We start from the raw sequence: 24,368 nt of genomic DNA, 5'->3' as shown, positions 1-24,368 counted from the left end.
CTCCCCCTTTGACTCTGTCCTCCCTGTACATACACACGTGCACACACACACACACACACACACACAACACTCTGTTGCTTATTTTTTTGGAACAAATGAAGATAGGTTGTTTACCCCGTAATACTTCAGTGTGTATTTCCTAAGAACAAGCACATTCTCAGGGCAGTTATCAAATTCAACCTGGAGTAGTACTTTCATACTGTATCCATGGAATAAAATATTCCAATTATTCTGTACCTTTTTTTATACTAGGCTGTGCATTTGCCAGATTATATGAGGCTTTCTTTTCCACAACATATACCAGCTTGCAAGCAGTGTGGGTGGAGTGATTAGGGAAGAATTATATAACTGTAAGCATGTAGCAATATTATTTTTTTTGGATTAATTGGGCCATTTATCTTTAAGCTCCTACCAGTAAAATTGTCTTGAATTATGGGGCTACTCATCTTTATCAAGCCTATTTTTTGAAAACCCTCCACTTCCTTCATTGTAATTGATGAGGTCCTACTAAAACACCAGACCAAGGAGATTGGACAGAAACCAACAGCATCTTTGGAAAACCAGAGCTTGTCAAACGCTGCTGATGGCTCACCTCTCTGGATGGGCAAGCGACCTCAACTTCATTCGGAGAATCCTGAGCTTATACTTCGGGCCTATTGTAGACCCTGTAGAGAACACCAAGGAAATGGCTGCAACTTTATCCAAGTCTTGATTAAATCTTGCAAGCAGACTCACTTGGTGGTATTTCTGAAAAGTTGCAGGTTCACTGGAGAGAAGAAATGAAGTAAGTGGATATAGATTGCTAACGAAAGAAAACAGTTTCAAAAGCTACAAATCACTCATAAGCAGGTGGTCCCTTGACCCCACAGTCTGCTGGATTTCAGAGGATTGCATAAGTGAAGCTGCTGGCCCCAGGAATGATGAAATATTATGGCATAAGAGAGGCATGCTCTGCCTACTATATACCGGATAGCATCCTCATTTCTTGACACATGTCTCCATTCCCCTGAAAAATTCTTCAAGATGACTATTATTATCTTCATTTTATAGACAAGGAAACAGATGCTTGCAGAGCTTAAACTCACCCAGGTCACAGTGCTTATCAGAATCAGTGCAGGGATTCAAACTCAGTTCAGAGTTCAAAGTTATAATCTTTCCATTAAACTGCATTGCTAGATGCATATGTATATGTTTAGCCCAACTAGATACTAATTTAGAAGTTATACTTAAGCAAATATTTTTTTCAGTCATGCCTCTCAAATAAAATAGCTAAATCCTAAGTTCCAATACTTTTTCCTATGTATGTGATGCTTCCTACAGTTGGAATCTCAAATTGAGCCTACGGAATATCCACTGGGGAGGTTCACTGGGTCAGTGTCCCTCTAGGGACCTGGAGAAGTAGACCATGGCGAGCCCCCTGGTTCAGAAATGGGAGACTTGCTCTAGAAATGAATCATCAGTTTGGAGGTGGGGATTAGGGTGAGGGGGTGTGTGTCACCCCAGCCTCACTAGAATCATGTGTTGAGTCCTGGGAGGAGCAAAAGTGCCACAAGTAAAACTAATCTGAAAGGTGCCCAGATTTTAGTTTCTAAATACCATCCTCGCTAAAAGGAATGGGTAGGAGGCTTCCAGGAGAAATGGTTGATTCCAGGGCTAGGTCAGGGAAAGTGCAAAGTGATCCTGCAACAAGCCGTATGCCAGAAAGTAAGGAATGCTCACAGAATGGTGGAAATGTTCAAAAGAATACAGAATCACTTCACGTGAATTAGGATGGCGAAGAAGTGTTGATGAGGATACGGAGAAATTGGAACTCTTGTGCACTGTTGCTAGGAATGTAAAATGGTACGACCACAATGGCAAATGGTATGGGGTCTCTTCAAAGAATTAAAAATAGAATTGCCATATGATCCAGCAATTCTACTTCCGGGTATGTGCCCCAAAGAAATGAAAGCAAGGTCTCCAAGAGATATTTGCACACCCATGTTCATAGCAGCGTCATTCATAAGAGCCAAGAGGTAGAAGCAACCCAAATGCCCATCAGTGGATAATGGATTATCAACATGTGATACATACAATGAATATTATTCAGCCTTTAAAATGAAGGAAATTCTGTCACATGCTACAACATGGATAAACATTGAGGACATTCCGCTAAATAAGCCAATCACAAAAAGATATATATTGTTTGACTCCATTTATATAAGGTGTCTAAAGTAATCAAATTCATAGAAACAAAGTAGAATGGTAGTTATCAGAGGCTGGAGGGAGAGAGAAAAGGGAGTTGTTGTTCAATGGGTATAGAATTTCAGTTTGCAAGGTGAAAAGTTCTGGAGATTTATTTCACAATAATGTGAATATTCTTAACACTACTGAACTTACTTAACACTTACTGAACACTTAACACTACTGAACATCTTATAAATGATTAAGATGATAAATTTTACATTATATGTTTCCATCACAATAAAAAATGCATTTTAAAAAAAGCGTGCAGACCCAGTTTGAAGAGCTTCTAATGGCCAGATTTGAGACAATTTAAATATCAAAATAAATAAATAATGGTAGTAACTAATTATAAGTCTCCATTAATAAAATAAAAATCCAGGGCGCCTGGATGTCTCAGTCAATTAAGCGTCCAACTTTGGCTCAGGTCATGATCTCATGGTTCGTGAGTTCAAGCCCGGCGTTGGGCTCTCTGCTGTCAGCACAGAGCCACTTCAGAACTCTGTCTCCGTCTCTCTCTCCCACTCTCTCAAAAATAAATAAACATTTAAAATAAAATAAAAATCCACGAGTCCATATTGATATAACCAAATAAATGAATAAATAAATGGGAGGAAAAGAAAGCTTTTCCTAAATGATGAATTTGAAAAATCACCATTCAACCATCATAGTAACAATCCAACCACAAAACATCAAAACTATTGGGTAAAAGTTTCAGGAATAATGGGACATTTTAGGAATAATGGGTCTCAAAGTACCTCCCTGCAACATACTTACTAATACCAAGGAAAAACAGTAACTGCATAGTGGAGAAACTGGGGGGAAAAAAACACCGTAATAAACTGATCCAAGTTAATGAAATGAACCAAAGTGTGGGCCTCCTAATAGGACACACGGAGCCAAACATAACGTCACTTATATGCAGTTTTTGCCAGAGATGCATGATCTGAATGTCATCATGAGGAAGCATCAGACAAACCCAAATGGAAGACATTCTGAAAATAACTGACCTGTAAAGTCAGGAAAGTCGAGGAAAGATGGACGAACTATTCCTATGTGAAGACTAAAGAGACAGGATAACCAACCTCAGTCAGTGATCCTGAATTGGATCCCTCTCCAGGAGCAGCTGTGGAACCACAAGAGTGCAGAGACTCAGGAGAGGGTGATGGCACCCTGCAGATGGCAAAACCCCGTGGGGGTAGATGGAAGGCAGGAGAGGGAAAAGACCTCTTGGAGCTGGTGAAGTTTGTCTCTGAGTACAGGTAGGACCCCCTCTTCTACCTGGAGGGATGTCCAGAAATACATGGGGAGGCACAAACCAAGGTATTGAGTTCATATAAGAATAAAGGGAACAAGAGCCAGCGAACCTATAATAGGAGCCAGATGTTTGTGTCTGGTAGTAGGTACACTAACCACCCTGGAAACTCCTAATGGTGGATACAATTAAAGCAAAAACAAAACTAAAACCCTTTTGAATCACACTGAACTAAGAGGAAAGTAAAGAATACTGAGGAACCTTAAAAATATGTGAGGGCAGAAATACTGAAATCCACTTTTGTTGGCCTTTTTTCAAAGTTAGTAATGAGTTGTCTTTTTCAGTGCAGTGCAATCAGACATGAAACAAAGCCAGTCATGGAGGGGAGTTGAATAGGAGACTCTCTGGGGAGGGGTGAACTAAAAATGATTTCCAAGTAAAACTTCCTACCACCTAAGGGGACAGAAACAATCCCTATCAAAATCCCAGCTGCCTTTTTTTCTTTTTTCTTTTTTCTTTTTTCTTTTTTTGCAGAAATTGTCAAACTAATTTTAAAATGCATATGGAAATTCAAGAGACCCAGAATAGTCAAAACAACTTTGAAAAAGACCCAACTTCGGGGATTCACACTTCCTGATTTCAAAATTTGTTAGAAAGCCACAGTAATGCTATAAGCTACATGACAATGTGGTACTTGCATAAGGATAGATGTATAGATCAATGGAATAGAATTGAGAGTCCAGAAAGAAGCCCTCCCATTCACTGTCACCTGACTTAGGCAAGGATGTCAAGACATTCACAGAAAAAGAATAGTTTTTTCAATAAATAGTGCTGTGACAACTGGATGTTCAAAGGCAAAAGAATGAAGTAGGACATCCTACATCATTTATATGCAAAAGTGAACTCAAAATGGATCAAAGACCTAAGTGAGACCTAAAACTATCAAGGATTTGTGTCCAGAGTACAAAAAAAATTCTTGCAAATCAACAATAAAAAGATAACTCAATTTTAAAGTGAGTGAGGGGCCCCTGGGTGGCTCAGTCATTAAACATCTGACTTCGGCTCAGGTCATGATCTCATGGTTTGTGAGCTCGAGCCCTGCTTCGGATGAGCCCCACTTCTCTCTCTCCCCCTCCTGGGATTCTCTCTCTCTCTCTGTCTCTTGCTCACTTGTGCCCCCCCCCTCAAAAACTATAAAAATAAAAATAAAATAATAAATGCCTGTTTTTAAAAATAAAAATAAAGTGACTAAGGCACACACACACAAAAAACCTATACCCGGATGTTTATAGCAGCTTTATTCAGAATTATCAAATAGCCAAAATGTCCTTCATCAGGAAAATGGATTAATAAACTGTAGTACGTTCAGACAGTGGAATATTATTCAGTGCTAAAAGGAAATGAACTAGCAAGCTATGAAAAAAAAATGAAGAAGTTTAAATTCTATTATTAAGTGAAAGAAGCCACTCTGAAGATTACATACTGTATGACTCCAATTACATGACATTCTGGAAAAGGCAAAACTATGGAGACAGTAAAAAGACCATTCCCTGCCAAAGGTTAGGGAAGAGAAGGATATTATAGGCAGAACATAGAGGATTTTTAGGGCAGTGAAACAACTCCATGATCCTATAATGGTTGGTATATGTTCTTACACGTTTGTCAAAACCCATAGAATGTACACCACCACCAGTGAACCCTAATGTAGGCTATGGACTTTGGGTAATGATGTGTCAATGTAGATGCTTCAGCTGTAAGTGTGTATGCCACCCTATTATCAGGTTTTGATAGCGGGGAGGCTGTGTGTATGTGGGCAAGAGGGTATATGGGAAATCTCTGCACTTCCTGTTTAATTTTGCTGTGAATCTAAAACTGCTCTAAAAAATGAAGTCTATTTAAAAGGGAAAAAAATGAGGGCACTCGGTAGCTTAGTCGGTTGGACATCCAACTTCGGCTCAGGTCGTGATCTCCTAGTTCACAGTTCATCGTTTGTAAGTTCGAGCCCCGAATTGGTCTCCCTCAGGGGAGCCCACTTTGGACCTTCTGTTCCCCTCTCTCTGTGCCCTTCCCCCGACCTCTCAAAAATAAATAAAAGGGGGAAAAATGAATAAAGGACCTGAATAGACATTTCCCAAAAAAATATCTAGAAATGTCCATTAAGCACATGAAAGCCTCAATGTTATTAATCATTAGGGAATTGCGAAACAAAATCATGAGATATACCATAATGCCCACTAGAATGGCTACAATAAAGAAGATGGATATGTCTGTGATAAAGACATACAAAATGTGACATATACATACAAAATATTACTCTGCCTTTAAAAAACAAGAGAAATCCTGTCACAAGGTATAACACGGATGACCCTTGAAGATACTATGTTAGGTAAAATAAGCCAATCACAAAAAGATAAATATTGTAGGATTCCACTTATATGAGGTATCTAAAGTAGTCAAATTCATAGGGACACTAGAATGGTAGTTGCTAGGGGGAGAGGGAAATGGGGGAGTTGTTATTTAATGGGTATAGAGCTTGAGTTTTGCAAGATGAAGAAGTTCTGGAAATGTTTCACAACAATGTGAATATACTTTACACTACTAAATTGTACACTCAAAAAATGATTAAGATGATAAATTTTATGTTGCATTTTTCAATCACAATTAAAAAGAACAAAATTTAAAGACAGATAATAACAGTGTTGGCGAGGATGTGGAGAAATTGAAACTCTTACACATGGCTGGTGGGAATGTAAAATGTTGTAGCTGCTTTGGCATTTCCTACAAATGTGAAATGGAGTTATCATATGACCCAGCAATTCCACTCCTAGGTATATACCCGAGAGAAATGAAAATGTATGTCTACGTGGAAATGGAGACACATTTTCATAGCAACATTATTCATAATAGCCCCCAAAGTGGAAATAACCCGAATGTCCATCAACTGACGAAAGAATAAATAAAATGTGGTATGTGTGAGCAGAATGGCACAGTGGGAGTGAGCTGGGCTCATAACCCAGAGGTCAGTGGATTGAAATAAAATGGGACATATCCATACCATGGAATATTATTTGACCATAAAAAAAATGAAGTATTGCTATAGTATCCTGAAAACATTAAGCAAAAAAAAGTCAGACACAAAAAGACCACATATTATATTATTCCATTTATATGACATTCCCAAAATAGGTAAATCTATAGAGACAGAAAGCAGATTAGTGGTTGACAGGGGGTGGGGAGGAAGGAGGAATGAGGAATTACTAACAGGTATAGGGTTTCTTTTTGAATTGATAAAAATGTTCCGGAGGGGCGCCTGGGTGGCTCAGTTGGTTAAGCATCAGACTCTTGATTTCAGCTCAGGTCATGATCTTGTGGTTCATAAGCAGTGCGGAGCCTGCTTATGATTCTCTCTTCCTCTCTCTCTGCCCCTCCCCTGCTTATGCTCTCTCTCTCTCTCTCAAAATAAATACATAAACTTTAAAAAAATGTTCTGGAATTAGATGGTAATGACGTTTGCACATTTTGTTAATATCCTCAAAACCACTGAAATGTAAACTTTAAAACTGTGAGTTTGATGGTGTGTGAATTATATCTCAATTAAAAAAAAAAAGGTTATAAAGTAAAAAAGAAATACATCCAAAACATGGATACAGGGAGAGTCACCAGGAAGGTAATATTCTTGAATGTGACTATATTTGTACCCATAGTCTGGTAAGACCAAATAAACTTAGGGCACATACTCTGATATTATTTTCCTTTTCTTAAATTGTAAAAATACTAAACACTAAATCTAATAGTTTACCTTGCAAAAAATAGAAGGGTAGAGATAATCTCACCACGTAATAGAGTAACCATTTCCTTTTTTTCCATATATTCTCTGATTGGTGATGACTTTTCACAAGCATGACTAAAATAAGAACAACTAAACATGAATAAAATAGAGAGGTTAAGGTCTCTATCTTAATCGAGAAAAAAACCCCTCTGCAGTTAGGAAGTCCTAGTTGGGAGAAATTCACTACATAAAATTAAAATTGCTAAGACATGTAAAGCCAATATGTAATCAGTTACTGGCATGAATAACCAAATTTTGTAGGTCACTACTTCTCATAGAACTGCACAATTTCCCTTGCTATTTCTTAGAGTCTCCAGATGAGGTCTCTGCCCAGCTTCCTTACTGAAGATCACAGCCCATAAACTACCTGACGCTGGTTGTTCAAGATGCGCCCCCTAGCCGTGCCCTCCCTGAAAATGTAGCACCACTGGGTTTGGGGACATTGGTGCTGAAAGGCATGTGATATTGGCCAATCACTTGGCCTCTCTAAGCCTGTGTTCTTATGTATATAATACAGATTATAATACCACCTCACAGGGTTTTAGTGTGAATTGCATTAGCCAGCATGGGTAATGTGTTTAGTTCAATAAAGAAAGGCTGTTGTTATTATTATCCAAGGATATGTTAAAAAAAAAAAGTCACCTCCAGGCCACCAACACACTCCTTCTCTATTCATCTACATGGTGAACCTATAGGCAATTGCCAGTTTCAGATGACATTCTAGTTGGTCCTCTATGAGTGAAGCCAACAGACAACCCAAGTGCCTAGTAGATAACAGGACCCCCCAAAAATGTTTCCTGAGTAAATGAATAAAATGAACCTCAAATTTCTTTGAATTATTTCCCCCCTTTTTCCTGATTATAAAATTAATTGATGAAAATGATTAACTATTTTTAAACTCTATATATACAATATCATATAAAATTGAAAAGTAAAGAGAAGCTGAATAAAGCACTCATATTCCTACCACCCAAAGGCCAGCTAACATGTTAGGCATATTTCTTTTTCATTTTTTTTTACATTGTTGAACTAATTTTGTACTTTATATAATTTAATATCCTGGATTTTTCATTTAGCATATTATAAGCATTTCATTCAATATGTTGCAAAAATTAACCTATGAATAGTATTTTATTATATGGGAATATTTAAGTAACCATTTTCCCATTGTTAGATTTTTAGTGTGTTTCCAATTTTCTATTATTGCACATCACATTTTCTGAGTTTGAGAAGCATACATTTACATGTTTATATATATGTATATTATGAGCGCATAAAAAGATTGAAATGTGTGTGGGGGTGAGTGCCTTTAGATGTGGGATTGTTGGGCTGGGGCAAGTATTTGCACTTTTATGTTACATATTTCTTTACTGTATAAATCCTTCACAGCAAGCAAGGATGACTTTGGTAATTAAATGTTTAAACGAAGGAAGGAGGAGAGGAAGGAAGGGAAGGAGAGAGGAGGGAGGGAGAGGGAGAGAGGTGGGAAGGAAGAAAGAAAGGAAGGAAGGAAAGAAAGTAAATCCCTGTACCAATTCCATTTGTACAGAGCCTAGAAGATCAAGAACCATGAGAAGCAACTAAGAAAAATGCCCCCTTATGTTTTTGTAGAACAAAGATAAGTACAGACCTATAAGTAAGAAAGTAGATATATTTGAGATTTAATTTCTCCAGTCAGAAAAGGAAATAGCAAACTGTGAACTACCCCAGCCCAACTTACTGATTGATTTTGGATTCTGTGGTGTTTCCAGCTCTGTCTGTCAATCTGATTGTAATGGATCCTCTTCTTATGTTCTTGTTCCAAGTTATAATGTCCACAAAGTAATGATATACTGCAAAACAAGGAGAGAGCACAGTAAGAGAGAGAGAGACTCCCAACTGCTCTCCTGATAGGTCAATTCCTAAAAACCCAACCTCCTTCATAACTTGAGTTTCTTGTTCTCTTCCTCTCTAGTTTCTCTGCAAAGATCTGGGCAGAATTTTCTAAAATTCCTTTCCATTCTTTTTGGTAAAGATGGCCTTCATGATGGCAGAATCCAATGGTCTCCAGTTGTCATGTTTGGGCATCACAGTTGGATTGGTATTCCACCTTATTCACTGAGGATAAGGTGGACTACTGCTGAGTATGATTGGTTCACTGCATTCCCTGCCTTTTAAAATAAACCAAGCAGGTGGCCATGTAGAGAACCTCCACGGCTGACAAGGTTGTCTGCAATCTGGGCTATGTCCACCAGCCGCCATCATCTCTTCCCCAGTCATGCCACACCATGTGTGTCGCCTGCACTGCCAGGCTGCCTCTTGCTCCTGGGCCTTCTCCCCACTCGAACACTCTTACTTTGCCCCCTTTGCCAACTCATCCTTCAGGTTTTGGCTTAGTCCCTTCCTCCAGGAGACCTTCACTGACCCTTAGACTAAGTCAGGTTTGCCTCTTTGAGTTCTTCTCATGCTCTGGTGTTCTCCCATCATTAGCACACTTACCTGTATCTACGAAATACATGAAAAAAATGATAATCAAAAAAGTGGTAAATATATGGGTACATGTATACAAATATTGCCTGAGAAATATAGGAAGGGAAGGAAGCTCAGGAGATGTTGGGCCCACAAAGGAATAAGATCCACCCTGGAGTTGCCATTTCATGGCCCACTATTACTCAGGCACTTGCCTCACTTGGACCAGGCAGACAGCAATCCCTGGGCTGCCACACATGGCTCCAAAGGAGGAAGGAACCCCACTGATCTGCACCCTCTTTTATAAGAGTTGCTCCTAAGAAAAGTGAAAAGGGGGACAAGATTGTAAGACATCCATCTGCCCAAGAAAATTCCTACTTCCCAGGACATCTCATCATCTGCTGCCCCACTTAGCCCCCATCTGGAATACCCAAGCTCTCAATGTCTGTAGAAGGTCATCATGGTTGCTTTGGAGCTGAAACTGACCTACGGATGTAGCTGACACCTGATTTTACCTAGCTGAAATGTCATGTCTTTCGGGGGGCAAGCAAATTTTCTGGAAGATCTTAGTGAGTAAAATGGCCATCTAAGGGGTGCACGGCTGGCTCAGTCAGTAGAGCATGCCACTCTTGGTCCCAGGGTCATGAGTTCAAGCCCTGTGTGTGGCATAGAGTATACTTTAAAAAAATTTTTTTAATTAAAAAAGTAAAACGAATAGCCATCCAATGAAGCTAATAATTACGATTTGTTGAGATTTAATCCTTAACCCAGAAGATAGGCATTATTACCTAGCGGGACAATGAGACTCAAAGAGTTTAAATGACTTCACCAAGGTCACACAGCTATTATGTGATAGAGTCAGGATTCAACCGAAGTCTTCCCAGTTCCAAAATCCACACTTTAACTTGCCCTTCATTTGCCAAGAGGTAGCCAGGAAGCTGAGACTCAGCCATTTTTTAAAAAGAAGGGGTTTGGGGGGTGCCTGGGTGGTTCAGTCAGTTGAGTGTCTGACTCTTGGTTTTGGTTCAGGTCATGATCTCACGGTTTCGTGGCTTCAAGCCCCACATCAGGCTGTGCGCTGACACCACGGAGCCTGTTTGAGATTCTCTCTCTCCCTCCCTCTCGGCCCCTCCCCCACTTACACTGTCTCTGTCTCTCTCAAAATAAATAAACTTAAAAAAAGGGGGGGGGGTTGGGCAAAAGCAAACAACCACATCCACCACTCACTGCAGAATGGTTTCTCCTCGGCTGTGTCAAAGAATGCTTTAGTCATAGGAGGCTTTTTCTGCTTTAAATACTCTTTCCAATTATCAGCATAATAGCCTGTAAAGCAAGTTGGAAAAAATGTAACATTAGCATGCATTCTATAAATGTAAAAGCAGCTGGGGTGGCAGTGAGAGCAGTGAGTTTGAGCCCCCACACCACCAAGACAATCTCCCTCGTACCCACCCCTGTGGGGGTGGACCTGCAGGGCCACCAGGGCCTGCCTCCCCTGCATCCACCATATCTTGCTCGCTGCCCTGTCCCTCAGAGCTGGGACAGGCAACATGACACTACAGTGGCTCCTCCTGCCTTTCCCTGACATTACATCACCCTAGTTCTCAGTAGCGTGCTGGTTCTCTCACACACTGGGTAGGCTAAGAATAGCGCTGACATTTTTCAGTAATACATTCATTTTATAGATTAAAGCAGTTTCAGGTTTATACCTAAAATAGCATCACTCTTGCAAAGCATTGTGCTTTCCTGAAGAACTACAATTAGGCCCCTAAATCCCACAGAACCTGAGCTTGCTAAGTGACTATGTCAACCAGCAGGGGACTCTTCTTCACTTCTGTGCCTGCAGGAATGAAGCTGAGTCACATCAGTGAGGTGTCTCTCTCTCTCTCTTCTGTCCCCACCCCTAGAGAATGGCCTTTGCATGCTGACTAATTGATCTGGAATGGAAACATTGGTAATTTTTAAAAGCTCCCTAGAGCTTTCCAATTAATTTCTGCACAACCAAGGTTGAGAACCCCTTGTCTGTAGCATGCTCTAATGTTAACTTGGATTTTTCCTTAGAACAATCAGAAAATTTTCATCATCATCCCGTTTCTAGTCCTCACCATCTGGAATATTTCTACCAACCCTTAGCAAATACCCAAGCAGCCTCCGCAGTATCTGTTACCCCGCCCTGAATGTGCACATAGAAACCAGGGTGCGGCGTGAGGGCATCTACAGACAAGGCTTGTTGGAAGGGATCATTCTGCAAGGCTCATTTGACAGGAGAGTCAGAGCTCACTGTGACCTTCCCCCAGCAGAGAGGTTGTGTACGTGAAGAGGTTCTGTCCCCATGGGAGCAGGCTATATAAGGTGACTTTGCCCTGGGTGGGCTTGGAAACTCTTTGGAACCTTCTTTTTTATGCTAGAGTGTCCAGGGAGGTTGTACTGCCCTCTAGCTGAAATTGTATATAAATGGCTTTTCTAACACGGTTTCTGATTAGGACATTCAAGAGTATTTCACAGAACAAATTAGCTAGAAAAAGCTAAGTAAATTCTTTTTTAAGCACACAATTTTCAGGCCCATTTTTAGATAGTAAAGTGGTGCTCAGATTCTACCCAAAATGAACTATTTGTTAATCAGAGGGTAAAATTGCTTGTTGGACTTACCCAGCAGGGGACAGGACTCCTTTTGTGGCATGCCACAGTTGACACATTTGCCATTCCTATAGTCCCGGTAGGAGTCACAGGGATATGCAGTGATAGCACAGTTCTCTCTCAGAGAAGAAAGGTACAGGTACACGGACCTCTGATGGTCACACTTAAAATATTGCAATCCTTGATCATAAAGGGAACGATGAAAGAGTAGAGCAGTCGTAGCATTTAACAATAATATGTCACACATTATAGGCACACACAGTTCACCATCTGTCTGCTATAGGCCAAGCACTGTGCTAACAGCTTCCATTTAACCCTTACAAAAACCTATAGATCAGCATTCATACTGGCACGTGGCAGGATAAAAGAAGATAGGCGTGATCATCCCCATTTTACCTAGTAGCACATTGAGACTCAGCTTAAATGACTTGACCAAGGTCACACGACTGTTATGTGGTTGAATCAGGATTCAACCTATGTCCTTCCTTTGTCAGTGAAAATAACAACAAAGATTCAATGGTAGTCAGAGTTTCCCCAGAGATTTTCAGCAGAGCACATTAAACTAGTAAAGACATCAGAGAAAGGGGCCATTGAGGAGTAATTGTTAGAGGAAGATCCCCAAGGAGGGCAGGCACAGGAGACAGCTTTGAAAAAGGATGGGGGATGCCTCCACCTTGGGGGCAGAAGGAAACAAGAATGTAAAGACTGACCTTGTAAACTAAAATGAGGATACATAGAATGGCTCCCTCAGGTGAGATCTTTAATCTAGGTAAAAAGGCAAATCTAGATCACCTCTAAGAGGTGAGGGTTTATAGGTGGGGAGATTTTCAGGATACAAGCATGAGGAATGATTGTAGGGAGTTGGCAAGAGATAAACATGAGGATTCTGTGACGTTATTGAGGGCCATGGAGAAGTAACCAAGTTTTCCTGGACCTTGTACTCAATTAACCAGGCTCCGTGACAGCTCCGGAATGTTCTCAAGCCAAGGTGGTGGCTGACATGGCAGAGACCTAAGGGGGTCTCTAATGGGATTACATTCATGAGAGAAGCCCAGTGGCAGGGGCTCTGTTTCTGCTACAGAGTGAAGGGTGGAATGAGAAGAACTGAACAATAGGAGGTGGCACCAGAAGCCATGAATGGGCAACAAGAGGCGAGAGGCAAGCCTCTAGTTAATTCCTGGCGGGTGCCAGGTGATGCAGTGGTGAGACAGGAGGCCAGCAAGGCATGGAGACGGCGTCAGGAGAGTTGGACATGATGAAGCAATGCAGCACACAAAACTGAGAGGTAGTTGGAAGGTTGATGGGTCAGATGATGAAGGGGAACTGGGTCCCAAAGATGGGTAATCAGAGGAGGTGAGGATCTGAGTAGGAAACAGTGAACCAAATAAGAAAGGAGTTATGATTGTGAGCTAGTGGTTTGGAGAAGCACTGTTGCTTGAGTCAGAACAATGTTTCTTCTTTCCGCACAGTCCACTTATGTATGCCCATAGAGGAGCTCAGTGAAGGACAGAAATAAACTAGGGCAAGAGAGGAGAAACTTGGGTTGGCATGGGACCAAGCCAGACAGGAACAAATCTGACAAGTCAATATTTACTTATTGTTCCTGGAACTTTCACTTGCCAAAACAATGATGTTGATAACAATACAGAGAATGGCCTTTATAAGCAAATCACATTATCTTGGCTCCTCAGAGGTATTTACCCTACATCCTACAGGACAGGATTTGAACACACACCATTTATGGTGAAATATGGTTGACCCTACTTATGCCATTTCATCTGGATCATTTTCAAACACCACGTCCCCATGGGGCCATATACAGCTACCGTTTTGTAACAAGATTACCTTTTTCTAGAATCATATCCATGATTGTTTAACTTTCTCTGGCAATGATGAAATACAGATTAAGAGCACCTAGGGATGGGTTTTTTATCGGAATAAAATACTACTATTTTATGTTGCCATCTACCGTTTTTTTTTTTTTTGCTTTGTGAAGTTTTTCTTATTATAAAATAATACATGTTGATTTAGAAAATACAAAATAATGGGAAATAATGATGCAAAAATCACCCAGAAGTCCAATATCCACAGTTCACCCCTAATAATTATTTGCAGCATTTATGCTTGGTCTTTTTTTCTATACTTACACATGTACAAATACACATTTAAAAAACAAATTGGGATGATACTGTATAGTTTTGTGTCATTTTCACTTAACATCCCATTGTAAGCATTTTCATTAATCTGAAAATATGACTTTTTGGCAATTATATTCCTTTGTGTGGGCATATCATAGTTATTTAACAATTTTCCATGTTGGATATTTAGATTATTTCTTAAAATGCAGCTACTATAAATAATACTATGTCAGATATTTTTACACTTTGATTTTTGTTTACATTTTCCATTATTTCTCTAGGAGAGATTTCCAGATATGGAATTTCTAGGTCAAAGACACACCTTTTCATGAGAGAGCAATAATTCATAATAGCTCTTAATCATATGGTTATGGTTACTTATTTTTTAAATTTATTTTTTAAATGAAGCATAATTGGGGCACCTGGGTGGCTCAGTCGGCCAAGCGTCCGACTTCAGCTCAGGTCATGATCTCACAGTCTGTGAGTTCAAGCCCCGCATCGGGCTCTGTGCTGACAGCTCAGAACCTGGAGCCTGCTTCAGATTCTGTGTCTCCCTCTCTCTCTGACCCTCCCCCGTTCATGCTCTGTCTCTCTCTGTCTCAAAAACAATGAATAAAAAACATTAAAAAAATGTTTTTAAGTGAAGCATAACTAACATACGCTGTTATATTAGTTTCAGATGTACAATATAATGGTTCAGCAATTCTGTACGTTATTCAGTGCTCATCATGGTAAATGTACTCCTAATTTCCTTCACCCATTTCACCCATCTCCCCTTTGTCTTTCTCTAATTTCACTTAGCATAATAGCCTGTGGATTCATCCATGTTGTGGCAAATGATTTGATTGATTCCCTTTTATAGCTGAGCAATATTCCATTGTGTAAATATACCACATCTTCTTTATCCATTCATCTATCGATGGATACTTGGGTTGCTTCCGTATCTTCATTATTGCCAATAATGCTGCAATGTTTTGTTTTTTTTAAGTAGTATATTTGAGTAATAATTTTTCATTTTTCATTTATATTTATACTCTCTCTATCTTCTCAGATGATTTGTTTTCTATTAAAAACTATTACCCATAGAATGATATCAGATTTTTGAAATATGCCTTTTTAAAAACCACTATTATACAATATATAAAGTATTTGCCCTTACCTCCCAATATTGTTTTGGGGCAACCAGGTTGATCCAATCCTCCATTTGGGTAGAAGTCTATGTTTCCTAATGGCTCCTTGTAGCCCAGTGCTAAAGGAAAATATATTATGGTTTTATTTTTGAACTTTTCACATCATGTAGCTCATTTGCCTGAAGGATATAGGCAGGCATTTGTGTTGTTGTTGTTCTACATATTTAAATATTTTGCTCAAACCTACCCAGCTAGTTAGTTAAGAAGCAGGGATTTCCAACTAGGAGATTATAAAGACAGTAGGGGAACCTATTTCCAATATTTCTCAAGATGTAAGGGAGTTTTGGTCAGTCATTCACAGCAAGACTGATAAAACTGTATGTTTCTTCTTTATATTTGGCTGGAACCTTCTAATTGCCAGTGCTTCCTGGGTCTCTAACTGCATTTGTGCCAGACTTTAATGAATAAAAAATGGGGGGAAAAATGAAGAAAAAAAAGAAAGAAACAGGAAAAAATGAACTTTTACTTTGTAAGAAAAAAAATTTTTTAAGTGGAAACTCTTCTAGAAAACGGGGACCAGGAAAAATATAGATTGATTTAATAATTGCTTATTCTTTTTAACCTTATAACTACAAACTAATCGGTCAAATGCTTGAATTAAAAGACTTTATACATGTATACATAGTGTACCATTGCAATAATAATAATACCTGTTATATATGGAGAACCTACATGTGTCTGTGGGGGTTTTTATACCTTTTATACACCTTTCCTCTAACATTCACACTGTCCAAAAAGTGGCCATTGGTAAATTCAGGTGAAGTAAGTTACAGATGAAGACACTGAGGATCAGAGGACTTACAGAATGAAATGATCCCGCTAGAAAGGACAAAACCTGGGATCTGAGTCCACCCCTGCCTGACTGCAAAGCTTATTCTTTCCTCAAAATTCACTTTCTCTCCAGGAATAAAAAATAAATTACTCTATTCCATCAAGCATTAAAATGGCATCGAGGTACTGCACTTAAGTAAGGTAACGCTTTGCAAACTGCGTCGTAAGAATGCAGCTGTTTCCTTTAAGGCCAACAATTGCTGAATACCACATCAGAGAGCCCATGATAGGTGATCAAGGGTTTTTCAGGTGGCTGTATCACAAAGAGGGTGTATTATTAAAGACTACTCTGCTCTGTCCCCTCAGCCTTCCAAGGTCCCTACTCTAGTTCTTGTCCTAGACGTCTGTATATAAAGACTCACCTTTAACATCACCCAAACCCTATATCCTATACCAAATCCCAGCTATGAAATCAGCACCATAAAAGATGGAAATGGCCAGGAAGATCCAGAGAAAGTTGGAGAGCTAAACATGGCTCAGAATCGCTCTCCAGAGAGAGACACAACACTGGAACTTATCTTTCAGCTTAAGAAAACGAGAAAGACCCAAGAAAAACCCAAAAAATGGAAATCATGCATCCAAACCCTGCTGCATATGTGGAAACATTTGTCCACACAGTGTGAAAATCACCCTGTCCTTGATTGGTCAAGATGGTCACTTTAAAAATAAGAAAAGTTGATGGGAAACCTCCACTCCAGCAAGACATCCTGCATCCCTGCATTAAACCAGTGTCCCTTCAATACCTGGGTGGATTTGGAACCCTGCCCCGCAGGAAAAGAGGGAATCTGGAAGAACCTGATCCACCCCTGCATGAGGATCCCCTCAGGGGGAGACTCTTTAGGAGTCTGGGAGCCGGGTGCTCACTGACCCACAAGGACAGGAATGTTACCATCAATGTCGGAGTGGATGACGTCAACAAACTGTGCATCACCGGGATCTAATCTGTCCTCGGGAGGTCTCCCGTTGAATAAAGGGCCCGCAGGGTCGAGACCTGGAAAGAAAACGGAGTCAGCTTGGTAGCCCCACGCCATGAGTCACCTGCAGCCAGGCTTTTGATCCCTCTCCATGAGGATGGCAAGTAGGCTGCAGGGCACGCTCGTGTGGGCCAGCACTCGCATTCCCTTCCTGCTTTGTCAGCCTCCTTTCTACAGCCCCGTAGCCTTTTCCCACAGCAGAGGTGGTGCCCTCTGAGAATGGCATCCAGACCCCATTAGGAGCTATATCTTGTGCAGGGCTCAATAGCAGGGAGCACACAGACGTGGGGACCAGGGACATGGGGATAAACTGGTTCCTTGGGAAAAAGCACCTGAAGGTGCATATAAAAAGCAGATGCTATACTTAATCCTGATTCTATTTTAAGTGATCCAGAAACCCCACTCAACCTTTCCTTCTTATTATTAATAAAACTCCTGTACAGTTTCAATTTTTATTCATATATCCTAAGTCATATGATCCACATCACAAGCCTGTTAGGGAGGCAGGGTAGATATTATTCCCATTTTACAGATGCATGAACTGAGGTTCGGGGAGTTGAAGTATTTTAACCAGAGTAGCAGCCTCACAATGCAACGAACTCTCTCTATGGAGCTCTTGGTTTCATTGCACTGGGTTTGGCAAGCTCAGTGGGAAAGTATGAAACTCACTGGTCAGGCCAGATATCAAAGAGGGATAAAAAATGGGTGTCAGTTCCTGCAGAATTAACCCACTCCATAAATGCCTGAGCTGATTTCTTGCCCTTGGTCACTGTTAGCTGGGCATTCCTAACCATCAGCTGGAAAAACAAGAGTGCAGCTCCTGCCAGGTTCTAACCACAGCTAACAACTTTAAAACAATAACAGGAAAACACCAGAGATACTCAAAACCCTGCTTACTAGAAACCTACCTGGAGTGAAGAATGTTTCAAGGATGTTTCAAAATTTTTAACCTATCGGAGCACCTGGGTGGCTCAGTCGGTAAAGCGTCCGACTTCAGCTCAGGTCATAATCTCACAGTTCGTGAGTTCGAGCCCCGCGTCGGGCTCTGTGCTGACAGCTCAGAGCCTGGAGCTGCTTCAGATTCTGTGTCTCCCTCTTTCTCTGCCCCTCCCCTCTTCACGCTCTGTCTCTGTCTCAAAAATAAATAAATATTTAAAAAATTTTTAACAAAATTTTTAACCTATGAAAGACATTTTAAATTTTGTTTTTAATGTTTTTTTTTATTTTTGAGACAGAGGGAGACAGAGCGTGAGTGGGGGAGGGGCAGAGAGAGAATCTGAAACAGGCTCCGGGGCTCTGAGCTGTCAGCACAGAGCCCAATGCAGGACTTGAACCCACGAACCGTGACCTGAGCCAAAGTCGGACACTTAACTGTGCCACCCAGGCGCCCCCTGTGAAAGACATTTTAAATAGCATCTTCCATCCCCTGGGGTTAGATATAAAATCCAAGAGGTAGCATTCTTGCCTCGACTTCCCTGGTTCTAGCCTCAATCTTTCTATTTCTCCTCTGCCAACACTTTGCTTCCTTGAGGCTTGTCTTTATCTGCCTCCTTTCCTTATCTTTCTCTTCCCCACCCCTCCAGCTTTTCTTCTTCCTTGGTCGGTTCTCAACTGAAACTGATGTGAGATGGATGAACACCCAGACACCCAAGTCGGCAGGACATCCTCAACACAGCGTGAGAAACTCATAATCTTGGAAAGAGTTTGGTCAGGAAGCCCTTCTGGTCTAAGGAACAGTCAGAGCCCCAGTTTGTAGCAACCTCTGGATCTATAGCAGATAAATTGGTTTACTATATAACATTCAAACCAGGGCAAATTTGAGAGTGATGAGGGCACTATTGACAATTATGTCAGGACAGAAGGCACAAATGGAGACAGGGATAGTGAGCTTGGATATATGATCACCTTAGTGACAATTCGTAGCAAATAATCAGCTTACAATGTCAGCCAAAAATCACAGTTAAAGTGCCCAATAAGCAATATATTTTGTGTGGACAGAGACCATTGGAGTCAGACAGATGTGACGTGGGGCCCCAAACCTAGCACCAACCAGCTGTATGACCTTAGGCAGGTCACTTTACTTCTCTGAGCCTCAGTTTTTTTTAATCTGCAAAATGGAGGTGGAATCAATGGCTACCTCAGAAGACATATAAAAGGACTCCTAGATCTGAATCCAGAACATTTTGAGATTATTATAGACTAGAAACAAAATGGGAAAATGGAGCTCTTTCTTATTGCCTAAAGATCACCAAGAAAGTGTCTAGATAGTGCTCATTGGCTTTTATTTTTTAATTTTTTTTAATGTTTATTTACTTTTGAGAGAGAGAGAGAGAGCGCGCGCATGAGTGGGGGAGGGGCAGACAGAGAGGGAGACACAGAATCTGAAGCAGGCTCCAGGCTCCAGGCTCCAAGCTGTCAGCACAGAGACTGACATGGGGCTCAAACTCATGAACTGTGAGATCATGACCTGAGCTGAAGTCGGATGCCCAACCGACTGAGCCACCCAGGTGCCCCTCATTGGCTTTTATTACAGTATTAACCAGTTAGAGAATTTGATGAAAGTCCTAGACCTCTCCCTGGACATCCAAAATATACCTCTCCCCAGGACAGACAGCTGACATTTTGCATGCAGTTTCAGGGGCCTCATATTCCCATCCCCAACCTCACCATGAACTCTCTAAGGCACCACTGTCCAATAATGTGAGCTACGTATATAATTTTAAAATTTCTAGAAGCCAATTTTAAAAAAGTAAATAGAATTAAGGAGAATTAATTTTTTTATTTTTTTAAATTTTATTTATTGATTTGAGAGAGAGAGAGAGCCTGTGAGCAAGGGAGAGAGGCAGAGGGAGAGAGAGAATCTTAAGCAGGCTCCATGTTCAGCACAGGGCCTGACTCGGGACTCAATCCGATGACACTGCGATCATGACCTGAGCCAAAATCAGTTGGACACTCAACCAACTGAGCCACCCAGGCACCCAGAGGAGAATTAATTTCAATAATACATTGTATCTAACCCATTTTATTTAACCTCGCATATCTAAAATATTATCATTTCAACATATACTCCATATACAAAAATTGAGATTTTTAATATCCTTTTCTTTTTACTTAGTCTTTGAAATCCAGTGTGTATCTTGCACTTACAGAACATCTCAGTTTGCATTAGCCACATTTCAAGTGCTCAGTGGCTACATGTAGTTAGTTAGTGGCTACTATATTGGACAGCATAGCTCTATGGTCATTTCTCAAAGTATGGTGTTCAGACCACCTGCATTGTCTGGTTAAAAGTAGACTTCTAGGGGCGCCTGGGTGGCTCAGTTGGTTAAGCGTCCGACTTCGGCTCAGGTCACGATCTCGCGGTATGTGAGTTCGAGCCCCGCATCGGGCTCTGTGCTGACTGCTCAGAGCCTGGAGCCCGTTTCAGATTCTGTGTCTCCCTCTCTCTCTGACCCTCCCCCATTCATGCTCTGTCTCTCTCTGTCTCAAAAATAAATAAATGTTAAAAAATTTAAAAAAAGTAGACTTCTAAGGGCACCTGAGTGGCTCAGTCTGTTGAGCTTCCAACTTCGGCTCAGGTCATGATCTCACGGTCTGTGAGTTTGAGCCCTACATCAGGCTCTGTGCTGACAGCTCAGAGCCTGGAGCCTGCTTCAGATTCTGTGTGTCCCTCTCTCTCTCTCTGACCCTCCCCCATTCATGCTCTGTCTCTCTCTGTCTCAAAAATAAATAAACATTAAAAAAAATTTTTTTTAAGTAGACTTCTGGACCCCACCCCCAGAGTGCTGATTCAGCAAGTTGGCATTGTAACCAGCACCCCTAAGGAGATTTTTTTACACCCTTAAGTTTGAGAAGCAAATGTAATATATTATCAAGTGATGTAGGTACTTGGAATATTTTAAAATCCACTTATGCTCTGCCATCTTGTGCTAAAGAAGCTAAAGAGAAATAGTGGTGCCTGGCTGGCTCAGTTGGTAGAGCATGAGACTTAATCTCAAGGTCATGAGTTCAAGCCCCACACTGGGCAGGGAGCCTACTTAAAATTAAAAAAGAAAAAGAAAAACTAAGAAGTTACTGAGAAACCAGGAGATATGCCTGGAGAGAAAAAACAAAATGTCAGAAGAAAGAGAAATGGAAGAAAAAAGCCACCATTACAGGCCAGATAATTAAAAGCAGAACCATCCAATTGGGGGAGTTGGGTATGAATTTCATCCTTAGGCAACAGACTAAGTTCCCACTCTACAATCTGGTGAACCCAGTCAGAAAAGGTGGTGGAAGGTGAGCAGAGAAGGGGAACACTTCACCCCTGAAGCCGCTCTGGAGAACAGCTGAGATTTGACTTTGGGGATCAGAGAGGATGAGGAATCCGGAGGACATGGGAAAGTCAGGGGCCACAGAAAATTGAGCTGTGGACCATTAGCTGAGTCCGGGCCACGTGGGCCCAGAGTGGAAGGCAGACTGGCTTGGGGAATTTCCACGGTCAGAAAGCAGGTTACACTGCACTCACATTCACAATAGTCATGGGAGCAGGTTTGCTGGGAACCAAGCTGGGGGTGAGACTGAATGAAGTAGTGGTGGGCTGGAGCCCTCCAGGCCCAGGACTGGAGGGCAGATTTTGCTCACCTCTTCCCAAACTTTGTGGTTATTAATGTCAGACTGGTAGCTTGAAATCAGCAGTGGTGAGAGTATTCAGACCATGGAGATCAGCAGACACTAAAAATCAGGACTTTTTTTTTTTTTTTTTTTTTTTTTTGGAGAGCTGTTCAGGTTCTTAACACACTCTCAGGGAGAGTCCCACCCATCAGAAGAAGAGTTTCCAACAGATAAGGGACACAAGCAGATTCAAGCTACCTGTCCTTTGATCCCATAAGGGAAATGAAATTTTTTAAAAGGACATGTTGCAGTCTAAAACAAAAATAATAATAATGTGAAAAATGTAAAAAAGCGCTCTGCCTCCCGAGGAAAGCAGGTAAATAAGATGAGGGAGGCCTTGGCCCCTGGTGTGAAAGTGAGAGAAAATATCCAGGAAAAACAGAACAATGTGACCTCAAATAGCAGGGCTAAAGGAGACATCCATGATGCGCGTGACCGCGCGCAGCGCGCGTGTGTGTGTGTGTGTGTGCACGCGCACATGTGACACAGAGAGAGAGAGAGAATGACTTGCCCAGGGGTACCAGGAAGCACATTTAGAAACAGTGGCCCTAAAAGTTTACCTCACAAGTATAGTTGGTTTGAATCTCTTCTTCCTCATTGTCTACTACCCTCCGGATTTCCTAGATTGAAAATAGTTCTCTGTGTGTAAGAATGGATTCTGGGAAGGGTATGAATGGGGGGAGAAGACTTGAATCTCTGAAACAGAAAGCCTCCCTCATCCCATCCTCTGTAGCTGTGGAAAGTTACTGGAGCAGTAGGCAAGAGAACCCAGCAAAGGAACCTTTGTTTGGGATTTCACCTGCTGTTTCTGAGTTTTCATTTAGCTTTGTCCTGAAAGCTGATATTCAGAGAGTAAACCCCTCTATCAAAATTCCCGTCTCATTTTCCTATCATGAGATTCCAGCTGTGCCTGGGGATGGAAACATATTACGTATGTAGTTCAGGCTATATTAGATTAAATGAAAGGAAGATCGCTGTTTGGACAGCACAGATCAAATCCCCATGGGACATAGCTGTTATTCCTAACCATAAGAGAAATAAAGTTACCACCAACGTTTTCTATGGCATATACAACTTACTGAGTGTTTTGCACATATTTTATTAAATAATAACCTGAGGTCAGTATTATCATGGCTTCACCTTTGCACAAAAGGACACACACTCAGAGAGGTTAAATAATTGGAAGAGCTGGCTTTGAACCCAAAGACTTGAATTGTCTGTATCATGATCTCCCAGTGAACATCCTGCCCAGGCCAACTACCCCATGTCCATTCACAGGAAGCCTTACCTGTAATTCTTCCCAGCTGCCCATTGTACATCTTTCCAACAAACCCGGATATGTGGGCTCCTAGACTTACTCCAATCATATAAATGTTGTCAAGAGAAGCTCCTTCTACCTGGAATTTTAAGAGGTCCATCGTTATAAATTGTGAGGGGCCATGGAGTTGACAACATTTGGAGAAATTGCCTAAACTTGACTTTGAAGACACTTCTTTGGAGAAACATTTCTAAGCAACTTATACCTATGAGCTCATTTAAATGTCACAACAACAAAGTAAACATTCTTCTTTGATTATACAGATGCGGAAACTGAGGCCCAGCGTCAAAGTAACCTGCCCAATATCAGGCAATTGGGGAGGGGCAGAGCAGGAGTCAAACCAGTCTGTTCAACTCGACGCCTGTGCCTTAACCTTTATGCCATGGTGTCTCTATTCATGCTTCTGCTAGAAACCAAGCTGAGACATCTTTAAATCCCTCCCAGTTGAGGAGAAGGGCAAAGAAACATTTTGATAACCTCCTTTATCTTCAGGCTGGCTCAGTTAATGAATTCTCCATGGAGAGAGAAGGAAGGAAAGGAAGGGGTGGGGGTGGGGGACGACACTGACCACAGTCTGCTGGGACAGCCTGTCATGAGTCATTTTAATATTCACTTTCCCAGGGCTGTGTCTTTAGTGGAAAGCTTTGTGAAACTTCTGCTCCCTCTGGCCACAGTGGCCACCTGACCTAATTCTCTCTGAAATAGTCCTGATATAAAGTAACTTTTTGTTGTTGTTTTTATAAAGGGGGGCAATTCATGAGATAGATCACTAAATAAAATTCAAGATCTATTTAATCTTTGTGAGTCTTCTAAAAATATAAATCATACACACACACACAAATCTCTCATCAGACCATGTTCATCAGTTTTGGTTT

The 24,368-nt window shown here is 41.1% G+C and overlaps 1 protein-coding gene and 1 long non-coding RNA gene across 3 annotated transcripts in view; one reads left to right on the top strand and one right to left on the bottom strand.

Annotated features, from left to right (window-relative positions):
* Positions 1 to 24,368, top strand: part of LOC109275251 (uncharacterized) — a 60,492-nt gene that overhangs the window by 9,116 nt on the left and 27,008 nt on the right. The gene's annotated exons all lie outside the window — the stretch shown is intronic.
* LIPH (lipase H) overlaps positions 1 to 24,368 on the bottom strand; it is a 31,323-nt gene that overhangs the window by 1,946 nt on the left and 5,009 nt on the right. The window contains exons 3-9 of the mRNA XM_053903566.1: positions 23,464 to 23,572; positions 17,438 to 17,539; positions 15,687 to 15,776; positions 12,402 to 12,569; positions 10,983 to 11,078; positions 9,028 to 9,139; positions 593 to 766 (exon numbers count right to left, since the gene is read on the bottom strand). Coding sequence (XP_053759541.1) covers positions 593 to 766; positions 9,028 to 9,139; positions 10,983 to 11,078; positions 12,402 to 12,569; positions 15,687 to 15,776; positions 17,438 to 17,539; positions 23,464 to 23,572 — 851 coding nt within the window. The remainder of the gene's footprint in view (positions 1 to 592; positions 767 to 9,027; positions 9,140 to 10,982; positions 11,079 to 12,401; positions 12,570 to 15,686; positions 15,777 to 17,437; positions 17,540 to 23,463; positions 23,573 to 24,368) is intronic.

The sequence above is a fragment of the Panthera pardus genome, unplaced genomic scaffold (assembly GCF_024362965.1).
Source record: "Panthera pardus isolate Hobbes unplaced genomic scaffold, ASM2436296v1 HiC_scaffold_16, whole genome shotgun sequence".
NCBI lineage: Eukaryota > Metazoa > Chordata > Mammalia > Carnivora > Felidae > Panthera > Panthera pardus.
Note: the sequence above shows the minus strand (reverse complement) of the source record. Positions and strands in the feature narration are given on the sequence as shown.